The sequence below is a fragment of the Aplidium turbinatum genome, chromosome 2 (assembly GCF_918807975.1).
Source record: "Aplidium turbinatum chromosome 2, kaAplTurb1.1, whole genome shotgun sequence".
In the NCBI taxonomy this organism is placed as follows: domain Eukaryota; kingdom Metazoa; phylum Chordata; class Ascidiacea; order Aplousobranchia; family Polyclinidae; genus Aplidium; species Aplidium turbinatum.
In genome coordinates, this window is record NC_137473.1 from 42738279 (window position 1) to 42750901 (window position 12623).

Genomic DNA, 12623 nt, shown 5'->3' on the forward strand with positions numbered 1-12623 from the left:
ATTCATTTGACAGCAATATTACCTGTTCTTCATCTCAACACAAATTTCGCAGGACCGAGTGTTGGATCCAAAAGAATTTTCCACTTTACACCTGTAAGTTCCGTCGTCAGCGGCAACAATACCCTTGACGTAGAGGGATGCTGCACACGTGTGATGGTCGTACGTCATCTCGTACTTGACGTCATTCGTCAGCTTGATGTTGTCCTTGTACCTAAAAATAGCAAAAAAAAACAAATAAGACATATTACACCGTCAGTTAGTATCGCCAGTCACCACAAGCAGCATTCCACTAGATAAGCAAGTAGATGGGTCGAAGCTCTCATTTGTCGGTAACTTACCACGTCACTGTCTCTTCATGGTTGGCTTCTACGATGCGACACGTCAGCTTGGCATCATCTCCTTCCTTTACAAACACGTGGTGCATTGGCATGAGATGGGGGGTCATGTCCACCGGTTCGATCTTTACTTTGGCCACAGACTTGTCTTTGAGTGAGCGCAGGGCACCACCTGAAGCATACCGGCCGAGGGATACTATGATTGTGGACAAATCTTGTTTTCTTATTGTCTGATAAAACTTTCGATGTCTTGTAGTTTGAATGATAACCGAGCGTTGTTCAATGAGACGTTCGTCCACTTCTGGATGCAAAGAACGCATCCACGGATGCTGTAATGCATCTTCTGCAGTCATTCTCTCTCGTTTCTCCTTTACAAGCAATCTGTGAAAACAATGATTTGAAAACAACCAAACCGAGGCAGACAACCAACCCAACACCAGGTGGTGCAGAAACACTCACCGATCGATGAAATCCAACGCGTCATCGGATATGAACCTCCAAGCTTCATGGTCAAAATCCCATTCGACCCCAGCGACATTTCTCAATGTTTCGCCATCATTCTCTCCCTTGAATGGGGATATCCCAGTAAGAAGTAAGTATGTCAATGCTCCAGCCGACCACATATCCGTAGGATAGCCAACCGTGTCATTCTGAATCACTTCTGGTGCGCAGAAATCTGGAGTTCCGAAAGCAATTCGAAGCCCTGTGAAAAATATGTTCAAAGTAATGCTACACCAAAACGGGAAAACTGAACTCTTTCAAAAATGCTCTAAATATGCATAAAGCTTTCAGCTCTCGCAGTCAACTCACCTTCTCCGGTTTTTATTTGTCTTGATACTCCGAAGTCGATGAGTTTGATTTTTTTGCTCTTTCGGGTGACGAAGAGAATATTTTCTGGCTTAACGTCGAGGTGTACAATCTTCTTGGAATGGATGTAGGCCAGTGCCTGGCAAATTTGCTTCATGAAATAAACACACATGTTTTCGCTGTGGTCAAAGTTCAAGCCGGTGATCCTCTCCAGTAAGTCTCCTCCAGACACAAACTGAATGACGAGAGCTGTTTCTCCTTTTAAGTCAAACACTTCATGAAGCTGGAGAACTTTAGGATGTTGCAGCTTCCGCATGATTTCAATTTCGCGATGAATCGGCGCTTTATCTGACTCCTCCGTGAAGTGGATAAGTTTTATTGCCCACATCTTTCCGGTTAAGATTTCCTTAGCGCGATGGACGGTCCCAAACGTTCCTCGCCCTAGTTCTTCCATGATTTGGTACTTATCGGCGACGCTTACGTCACGATGAATTTCAGGATCACAAACCATGAACTTTTCCGTGGCGTCGACCATGTCGTCATAATTGGACGCCATTAACCGGTCGTCTTTTGTCGTGATGGAAATGGACGAAAGAGACGGAAGGCTTGGTCCATATTCATTTTCGGCGCAAACACGAAACTGATAGGTCGTTTTTCCTGATAGATTGCACACTGTGTAATGAGTAGTTCCAGACGAAGATACTTTAAGCCACCTCTCACTTGAGGCAGTCGACATTTCAATAATATATTTCAATACAGGTTTGCCACCACTATCAGAAGGTTCTTTCCACGTTAAATCTACAGAGTCTCTCGTGATATTAGAAACGGTAAGATTTTCTGGTTTAGCGGGACAATCGCCAACTAAAAGCTCAACAGTGGCTTGATTGCTGCCAAACCGATTCTGAACCGTCACATTAAAAAAGCCAGAATCGCTTCTTTCAGAGTTTGTAATCGTCATGGTTGAAAACGAAGACGTCGTGATGAACTGATGACGTGAATCAGCGCTGACAAACTTGCCTGCTTTGGTCCACGTCACTTCCGGTTGTGGTTTTCCCTGAAAAGGGATTTTAACACTCACCACTTCATGAACCTTGCAGGTCACCGCTTCGCTTAGAAGGTACTTGGGAAGGTTTACTTGCGCGGGAAGCTGCATTGTTAGCTCTGCTGTACACGAGATGGATCCTCCTTGATTTGTGGCTCGCACTGTGTACGGACACTCATCATCAACGGTCGTATCAGATATCACCAACGAATAGTGGTTCCCTTTGCCTTCGTGCATTTGGTATTTTGAACAGCCCCAAATTTCTCGCCCTCCTTTGTACCATTTGATGATAGGTTTAGGTTGGCCACTTATCTTAGCACTGAACGTGGCATTATGACCAGGCTTTGTGACTACGTCTCGCAAGTCTTCCACAAACTTTGGCGCGGTGATGCGAATGTCATCTTTGGGTGTCACTCTCTCCGATACCTCCGATGGTTCTGATGCACCAGCGGAATTTTCGGCAATAACTCTAAATTCATACGAAAGGCCTTCCACTAGACCAGTGACGTCATACACGGATTGAGTCAACGTCTCTTTGTTTATTTGCATCCATCGTGGTCGCTTGGTGTCACGACGTTGAACTATATAATTCGACACTCTGAGTCCGACATTGGCCTTTGGCTGTTTCCAAGTCAGTATGCAGCCCTCCTTAGACACTCCGCTTGCTTTCGGCTGAGTAGGCGGCTGAGGAGGATCATGAACGGGCTTAGCTGCTACTGGTGCATCAGTTTCAAGAGGCTTAGACAAGCCATAGCAATTTTCAGCGAAAATACGGAAATAGTAAGCGTGTTTTTCAAGAAGTCGCTCAACCTTATATTTTGTGGTTGTTGTACAGGAAGTGACCAGTGTCCATTTGTTATCGGGGTCGTCAATATCCCTCTTCTCGATCATATATTTGGAAACAGGCGCTCCACCATCATCTGCAGGTTCCTTCCAACTTAGTACCAAACTATCAAGTTTAATGTCGCTTGTTTCTGGATCACGTGGTTGTGACGGAACGTCGTGAATGACAACAGATATAGGGAAACTGTTGGATCCGTGAGGATTCGACAACTCAACCAGGTATTTCCCAGCATCTTTTCTCCTATCTGCCGAATTGATAACGCAATGCGTATACGTTTCTGTTGTTTCGATTTCATGTCTGTCATCATTAATTTGTTTGCCGTCTTTTGTCCAAGATACCCGGGCAGTTGGCCTACCCACATAAGGGACGTGTATCCGCAGTGTCTGACCGTGTTTACCGCGGATATTATTCTTGAAACGTACATTTTCTTCGTCTATTGCTGGAGCTCCTTCAACTATTAAACTCCCTTCAGTTTCAGCCGTTCCAACATTGTTCTTTGCAATTGCATAATAAGCTCCTTCATCACTAGCTTCTAAATCTGCGATGCAAAGCGAGTTTATTTGACCTTCTGATCTGAATTTATATTTTCTGCCGCTTTGAAGTTCTTTTCCACGCCTTGTCCATGTCAAATCAGGCATGGGTCGTCCAGAGACCTTGCATGTAAGGACAGCTGTAGAGCCTTTCATTCCAGTCACCTTCTCAAGCGGTTCCACAACTTGTGGTTTTTCACCATCCGCTTTTTTTGTCGATACTGGCGCTTCCAGCTGCTTTGGCCACGACATCCCTTGATTGTTGACGGCAAATACTCGGAATTCATACTCTGCTCCTTGGTCCAATCCTCCAACTTGATATATGCGATCCAAGATCACATCCTCGTGACTTCGCTTCCACATGGTCATTCCGCACTCGCGGTGTTCTATGACGTAGCCTTGGACACGTGACCCGCCGTCGCATTCTGGCTTGTTCCACGCCAACGAAATAGAATCTTTAGTGACGTGATGAACTTCCAGATCTTGTGGAGGAGAAGCCTTGCCAAATGGATCTTTGCAGACAATAGCTTCCGTCGCGATAGAAGGCTCACTTTCTCCAACGTCGTTGAGGGCGATGACACGGAATTGATATTCGGCATTTTCTACCAAATTCTGAACGGTAAAACTTAAATTTTTGGTAAGAACTTTGTTAACACGAACCCATCGCTCAGAGCAAACTTCTTTTCTTTCAACAAAGTATCCGGTGACACGTGACCCTCCGTCATCTTTGGAGCGCGGCCATGACAAGCAGATTCTATCTTTCCAAGCTTCGGTGATTTCAACAATAAGGGGTGGCTGAGGAGGGTATAGTGGGTTTTTGGGCACCACAGGATCAGAACATTCTAGAGGATCGCTGAGTCCAAACGCATTTTCAGCATAAACTTTAAAGTAATATCCTTCGCTTTCGGTTAATCCTTTGACAGCACATTGTGTTGCGCGCACCTTGGAGTCAACAGTGAACCAGGAAGTTTTCCCAACTTCACGTTTCTCCACAACATAATTGGTGATCTCACTTCCTCCGTCGTTGATAACTGCTTTCCACACTATGCTAAGAGATGTCGCCTGTATGTCGCCAAACTGCATCGGGCCTTCTGGGGGATCAGGCCTACCGATGACGTGAACAGGAATAGTTACTGAAGCTTCACCAAATTTATTGGAAATCAAAGCCCTATATTCTCCTGCGTCACGCCGGTCAACTTTCTTAATTACCATCTCCGCCACGTCTGGATGAAGCGCTGCCATACCACGAATTTTCAAGTCGTACGGATGTCCAATCGGTTTTATCCATTCTACTTGCGGGGAGGGTCTACATTTGAAGGGAACACGTATGTTGAGAATGCCTCCGCTGCGAACAACAATACGTTCCATGACAGATGATTCAACAGACGGTGGGCCGCTTTCATCTTTTATGACAACTGGAGACTTGATCTCATCTGCTAGTCCAACACCCCCGGCGTTGGCGGCCATCACCCTCAAATAATACTGACCACCTTCGGGCAAACCTTTGAGAGTGTACTCGGTGATGCGGATTGGAGTTGTATTGCAACGTTCCCACCAACTGTCATTCTTCCTCATTTCGATAAAGTAGCCGAGTAACTTGCTTCCTCCTGCAAACTCTGGCTTGTCCCAGGCAAGCGAAAGTGTTGACTTTGTGACGTCAACAACTCGTGAGTTACGTGGCTCACTTGGTGGCGCTACGGGTTCTTGGCAAGTAGCGGGTTCCGTTTCTTTGCTTGGTTTGCCTTCACCCTTTGCGTTTACAGCAATGATCCTATGGACGTACTCAACCCCTTCGATTAAACCACAACTGACATAACGCGTCTGGGTAATAGGACTTCGAGTCGCTCGAATCCATCGTGAGGCTTTCGGTTCTTTGCGTTCCACAATATAGCCAGTAACATCGGATCCACCGTCGCTAACAGGTTCCATCCATATCACCGTCATGCTATCCTTCGATACGGAGCTCACTTGAGGCTGGCTGGTCGGACCGGGAACCTTGTATTGGCTTTTCACTTCTACACCTTCCGACAAGAGCGGCTTTCCAACGCCAAATCTGTTTTGAGCACAAATGCGGAACATGTATTCTGTGTCTTCTTTCAACCCAACCACTTTCATGTTTGTTCTAGTAACTGTGGCGCTGACATTTGACCAATTTGGCTTGTGAGTTTCTCGTTTCTCAACAACGTAATTGCTAATGGCCGCTCCCCCATCGTACTTGGGAGGTTTCCAATGCAAAGTTACAGAATTAGCAGTCACATCTGTGATGTCAACCGGACCGCTTGGAGACTGGGGAACGTCAAGAATAACAACTTGAATAAGATGAGTGCACGTCCCTTGTGAGTTGGTTCCGGTAACACGATAATCCCCATAATCTTCTACTGTCGCTTCACGAATTTCTAACATAGTTGATAGAGCTGTGTTCTTGATAGTGGTTCGATGCAAATCCTCCTTAATATTTTCATCATTTTTCGTCCAGGCGATTGTTGGGAGTGGTTGACCGCGTACAGGAAGATTTAACTGAATCGGAGAACCAGATTTTACATTCAATATTTTTTGAGGTACTGATGATGTGTCGATCTCGGGTGCAGAGAGTTGATCGCGCGTAAGGATCGATGAGAGCATTTCTTTCGGTTCACTTAAGCCGCTTTCATTTTTAGCTCGCACTCTAAAGTAATACTCTCCACCGTCCTTCAAACCTTTCACAGTGCAACACAAGTCTTTGGTTTTCGAAACCCCAATCCACTTATCTGTCTGCTTTTCCAGCATCTCGACAGTGTAGCCTTCGATACGAGAGCCACCATCGTGATCGGGACGTTCCCAAGCTAACGAGACAGTCGTTGCAGTGATGTTTGTTGCTTCTACCGACAATGGCGACGAAGGTTGTTCAAATATCTTGACAGCATTTTCCGTTTCTTGGCCCTCTCCGACACCGTATTCGTTTTCACCGAGTACTCTGAAAAAGTACGAAGCACCCTCCAAAAGTCCAGATATTTTGTAAGTCAATTTTGGACACTTAGTCGTCACAGTGCTCCAAGATCGTCGCGCTGCTTCACGTTTTTCAACAATGTAATTGCTGACAGATGATCCTCCGTCTATTTCAGGAGGTTCCCAATTTAAAGTCACAGAGTTCCGTGTCATCTGTTGTATATTTATTGGTCCCGGCTTTCCAGGAGTGTCATAAATGCGAACATTTATGGAAAGACTTTTCTTTCCACAAGGATTTTCCACCGTCAACGTGTATTTGCCTGCGTCGTAACGATCTGTCTTTTCAATTTCCAGCTTAGTCGCAGCCTCGTGGGTCTCAATGTAAGCTCGCGTTTTCATATCTTGACCATGGGGTGCTTTGTTCCATTCAACTGCAGGAGCAGGTCTGCCATGAACAAAGACGTATAAGCGAAGAGGTCTACCGGCGTGGATGCTTACTGTTTTCTTGAACTGATCATCGATTGTCAATTCCGGTTCGATCAAAATGTCTGTGGCTGCAACTTTCTCTTGTAAAGTGTCTGCATCTTTACTCATGCCAACGGAATTAACAGCAAACACTCTGAACTTGTATTCTTTCCGTTCTTTCAGGCCGCTCACAGTAAACTCTTTGTTCGTGATGCACTTCGCTCTGTGCGCTTTCTGCCATTCCCTGTCGCCATCGTCATCACATTCACAATACTCCAGAACATAACCGGTAACTTCGTCTCCTCCGTCAAATAAAGGAGCTTTCCATGACAATGAAATGCTGCATTTTGTCGAGTCAGTGACTTTAAGATTGGACGGAGATGCTGGCGGAAACAGCGGATCCTGTACGCAAGCAAAAGCACTGGCTTCGCTGAATGTTCCACACCCTGCTAAGTTTTCTGCTGCCACTCGGAATTCTACCAACGATTTGTGACGTAAGCCAGTCGCGCGGTAGCGAAGATCAGTAAATTCTTCTTTCGTTTTGCATCTGATCCACCGAAAGCCTTGCTTGTCTCGTTTTTCTAAGACGTAGTTCTTCACAGGACTTCCACCATCGCTTTGAGGAGGAAGCCAGCTGATGGTGATCGACTCATTGGTTGATGCGATCACTTCTGGTGTGGATGGAGGCCCAGGAGCACAAAACTGATTCTTTGCAACAAGAATGTCAGATTCCAACGGCTGACCCTGGCCGTATTTGTTAACTGCAGATACACGGAAAATATATTCGTTATTTTCAACCAAATTTAGTGCTGAGCAACTGCACTGGGGAATCATCTTATGCACCGGTACCCAACTAACCCGTGAAGTTTCGCGCTTTTCTATTACATAATGGAGAATGCTCGCTCCTCCATCCTCCAACGGAGGCTCCCATGAAAGGTTGCACTTTCCGGCACTCACACGACTGAAGACGATTGGACCGTTTGGTTTTCCAGGTTTATCCAAAACCTTGACGTTGGCTGTTACTCGCTTTTCACCACACTCGTTTCGTAACAAAAGAGCGTATCGCCCACTGTCGTCACAAGTTACGTCTTTGACAATTAAAGCAGTGGACACATTAGTAGTTACAATAGTAAGATGATCAGAATCTTCCAGTTCAATGTCCCCCTTTGACCAAAATACGTTTGGTTGGGGCTTTCCGGTGATCTCTGCTTCAAGTCTCAACACATTGCCTGCTCGAATCGTAATAACATCGGACATAAGACGGCTATCGAATTCAATGGTTGGTGCTTTGTACTCCGGTTTGCAAAGAATTGGCCCTAACACTGCAGAAGGTTGCCCGACCGTCCCAATAGCGTTACGTGCAGTTACTCTGAATTCATACGAATCGTTCGGGGTTAATCCAGTGACGTCGAAGGCGCAATCAGTGACGTTGGTAAAGTTGCATTTCAGCCATCTTCCGTCCGGTACATGACGTCGTTCTATGAAATAATAAGCGATCTTGCTTCCTCCATCGGCAAGAGGTTTTTTCCAGGATAATGACACCGAGTGAAGTGAAATATCGCGGATTTCAAGGTCATAGGGAGGACCAACAGCCGAGATCACTTCCACGGGTCGGCTAGCATTTCCCGGCTTACTCAAGCCCGCATTGTTTTCAGCAATAACACGAAATTGGTATTCCAGACCTTCAAGAAGTCCTAGAAAAAAAAAAAAAAACAATAAGAAAAGACTCGTAAAAAAGCAACAATTTTCAAACACAAATTTTTAACATCTTACAAAATTGTCATGTATTGCTAAAGAACCACAATCTACGCACCTGTATTTGTACTTGGAAACAAAAAAATCAAAAAAATTGTTAAATTTTTCCACTTGCGCCTACCAGGTCTTACGCACCTTTAACAATGCAACTGCACTTTGTAACCGCGTCTTGATTGTCACGTTGCCATAAAATCGAGTTCTTCTCTTTTCTCTCTACATAGTATCCAGTAACGGGACTTCCTCCGTCGTGAGTTGGCTCATCCCATGATATAGCAACGGCGTCGCGAGTCACTGAAGTCACAGTGGGGGTGCCAGGCTGACGTGGAGCCGCTAAAAAATAAAACAAGATTTTCAAAATTCTAAAACAATAAATGAATTCTTTCAAGTAAGGTTTTAATGATAGAAGTTTTTTTTTAATACGGTGCTTAAAAATAGCTTCCTTGGCTATAGCACAGCTCGACCAAGCTCTTATAACCACGTGCTTTTCACTGACCATAGTGCTGTAGAAACATACTTACTGTAAGTAAAGTCTGCTCTGCAAATATCTGAGACCAAAGGTTCTCCGATACCGTACTTGCTCTCTGCTGCAACCCGGAATTGATATTCTGTGTAGCGTTGCAACTTGGGAACCTAAAACAATTTCAATTTCATTTTTGCTCAGAAAATCGACGCAACTGTCTACAATTTTTTGAAAAACAACACAAAAAAATCTTTACGTTTTGTTGAAAGTTTGGTGTCTCTCACCTTCACAGTGGTTCGAGTAGTGCATGACGTGACCGGTGACCAGGTGGCACGGCCAAACTCCCGATAATCGACAACGTAATTAGTGACATCACCACCGCCAGTGTCGTCTGGTGGTTGCCACTGTAAGGTGACGCTGTCAGCCGAGATGTGAGAAAAGATTATTGGACCCTGAGGTAGTCCAGGTACATCTGCAGGAAATAATCAGAACCATTTCAAACAAAACGTATTTAGGACAAGAACTTAGCAGTCAGTAGAGTGCTATTTTGCAGATGGCACAAATTTGGATGAGGTGGTTTGTTTGGTTTCGTCGAAGCCACGTCAGCATCGTAAGTAGATGTAAAGTAACTATAAATTAAGCTACATTTAAACTATTTTGGTTATGCTGTTTCAAAAACGATGAAGGGTAAAAGCGATAAAATATCGAATAAATGATACATTATTATCATTCTTTTAACGCAAACTACTGTGGCCTAATTCATTCTAGGATATTTTGCATGGACTGTGTAATCAATATATGAATGTAAAGTTTTTAACAATATTATGCCAAAAACTTTTTAAGCGAAAATTTTTCATTAAAAAAGAGCATACCAAGCACTACAACTTTTAGATCGTATGTCTTCTGCCCCGCAGAGTTTTCAAGGGTCAGCTGATAGGTTCCAGAGTCTGTTTTCCGTGAAGCTTTGAGTGAAAGAGAAGAATTGTCTTCGGTAGTTTTCATCGACAAGCGATCGTTTTCTACAAAAAACAGTCCTGATAATTGTTCAAAGCGGACAAAATTTAGGCTTCTTTAAAAAACACTTGTATATTTTTGAAACTATTTTAGCAGAGATAAAATTTACATGAAAATTTAAATAATTTTATTTGTTTTGTTAATAACTAAGCCTGCATATCAAACCTTTCAATTCCAGTCCATTTGCCTTCCACGTTATTTTAGGTTGTGGTTTTCCCGAAATAGGAATATTAATCAGAATCGATTCCCCTGCTTTCACTTGGACAGTCTTGTTGTAAATACTTCTCAAATCAGCTTCGGGAGCAACTGCATAAGTCACATAGTTTTGATTTGAAAGCGGTTAGGAAGCTTATGTAATTTACGGCTGGATAAATGCGTGTTGATTTGTCTAGAAAAAATGAATTGATAGCTTTAGATGTCTGTAGAGTGCAAAAAAGAATTATAGTTTCGGGAGAGAGTTTGCTTTTTTATACCAAAGGCAGGCAAGACACAACAATACCACAGGGTTGAGCATTACAACAGTATATATTTTTTTACATATTTACAAAATAGTTTAACATTCAAACGTTTTCGGCTTAACCTAAGCCCTCATCAGGAATCTGAAAATATTGATAAAATGCAATAAATTTCAACTTCTTGAAGGTAACTAGCTAACTAATTGTAAGCATCAAGAATACGCAGCGGTTAAAAGCAATAGTGTGGAAAACAAACAGACGGACGGAAAACAAAATTACATTAGAAAAAGGCAACCAACATGACTACAAACGAATTAGCACCACAGGGCAGTGGCCTAGCCAAGGGGGGGGGGGGGGGGTTTGGGGGTTACAACCCCCCCTTTGGCACGCATGTGACGTCACGATATTGGGAATGATGCTTTCTGTCTCTATGTCTCTAAAACAAAGTTTGCCTAATTTTAAACGAAACTGCATTAAAAGAGCGTGTTTTGCCAATACCAAACATTCAAATAACTCAGCCAAGAATAAGCAACAAGAAAACATAGAAACTTAGCTTTATTTCCGAAAAATGCCCAAGAAAACATGATCTTATCCGTTTGCCATGCCACCGGACAGCACCATTTTACAGGAATATTTATGCCCACATTTTTGTTGAACATGCTCTCAGAATGCACCAAATTCAAAGTAATTTTTCAAAATTTTCTGGGGGAGGCCCCCCAGGCCCCCCGCCGCTGGGTGTCGTCTTTGGCGAAAACGCCGGTAGGCTTTGCCCGCCGGCCGTCAAAAACCCCCCCTTTCACAATTCCTGGCTACGCTACTGCCACAGGGAACGTGATCCATCTAACTTAGTAAATGTTTAGTAGAATGGACGCGCCGCCAGCAAATAATTGTTTGTTTAAATTTGGGTTTTACATGTCCGTGTGATTCGGCATTGACATACATCGGTATGTCCACCAGACATTTGACCACGAGAATACGGAGCATTTGAACTTTAGAGACTTAAAGAAAAGTGCCATCAAAGACCATATTATGGAGTGTTCCTTTTGCACAAATCGAAAATTCTCTGCTGACTCATTTAAAATTTTACGCAAAGGCAAATCCCAATTTGACACAAAAATTCAGGAAGCGCTATTAATCAAACGCTACAACCCAAATTTAAACAAACAATTATTTGCTGGCGGCGCGTCCATTCTACTAAACATTTACTAAGTTAGATGGATCACGTTCCCTGTGGTGCTAATTCGTTTGTAGTCATGTTGGTTGCCTTTTTCTAATGTAATTTTGTTTTCCGTCCGTCTGTTTGTTTTCCACTCTATTGCTTTTAACCGCTGCGTATTCTTGATGCTTACAATTAGTTAGCTAGTTACCTTCAAGAAGTTGAAATTTATTGCATTTTATCAATATTTTCAGATTCCTGATGAAGGCTTAGGTTAAGCCGAAAACGTTTGAATGTTAAACTATTTTGTAAATATGTAAAAAAATATATACTGTTGTAATGCTCAACCCTGTGGTATTGTTGTGTCTTGCCTGCCTTTGGTATAAAAAAGAATTAATATACTAATTCCACTAAACCGCATTGGTTGTTTATTACTATCTGCATGGTAATTTGCGTAAAATTAGGTTAATCACTGGCCATTTCTTTTCATAGCCTTGCTAATGGTTGTAGACTGACAGTATAGTCTTACTTTTTTCATCTTTAGTAATCACCGACGAAAAGGCCTCCTTTGGTTCACTAGTGCCGGCTTCATTCTTGGCCATGATACGGAATTCGTATTCGCATCCCTCATGAAGATTTGCAACTGTGTGCTTGAAAACTGAACCTTTGACACGCGCGCACTCAACAAATTTGCCAGAGTCTTTCTTGGCAACTTCGATTATGTAAGAATTGATTCGACTTCCGCCGTCAGTAACAGGCTTTCTCCACGAAAAGGTAACTGAATTTCTAGAAACCTGTTCAAATAAAAATATAAAATTCTGCAATATGAGCTGAA

The 12623-nt window shown here is 43.3% G+C and overlaps 1 protein-coding gene across 1 annotated transcript in view; it reads right to left on the bottom strand.

The window, feature by feature from the left end:
- Positions 1 to 12623, bottom strand: part of LOC145764311 (titin-like) — a 208059-nt gene that overhangs the window by 10166 nt on the left and 185270 nt on the right. Inside the window, 10 exon segments of the mRNA XM_082575929.1 lie at positions 23 to 211; positions 339 to 716; positions 795 to 1038; positions 1146 to 8642; positions 8839 to 9033; positions 9222 to 9333; positions 9448 to 9635; positions 10036 to 10182; positions 10343 to 10483; positions 12318 to 12582. Of these exon segments, the coding sequence (XP_082432055.1) occupies positions 23 to 211; positions 339 to 716; positions 795 to 1038; positions 1146 to 8642; positions 8839 to 9033; positions 9222 to 9333; positions 9448 to 9635; positions 10036 to 10182; positions 10343 to 10483; positions 12318 to 12582 (9356 nt within the window).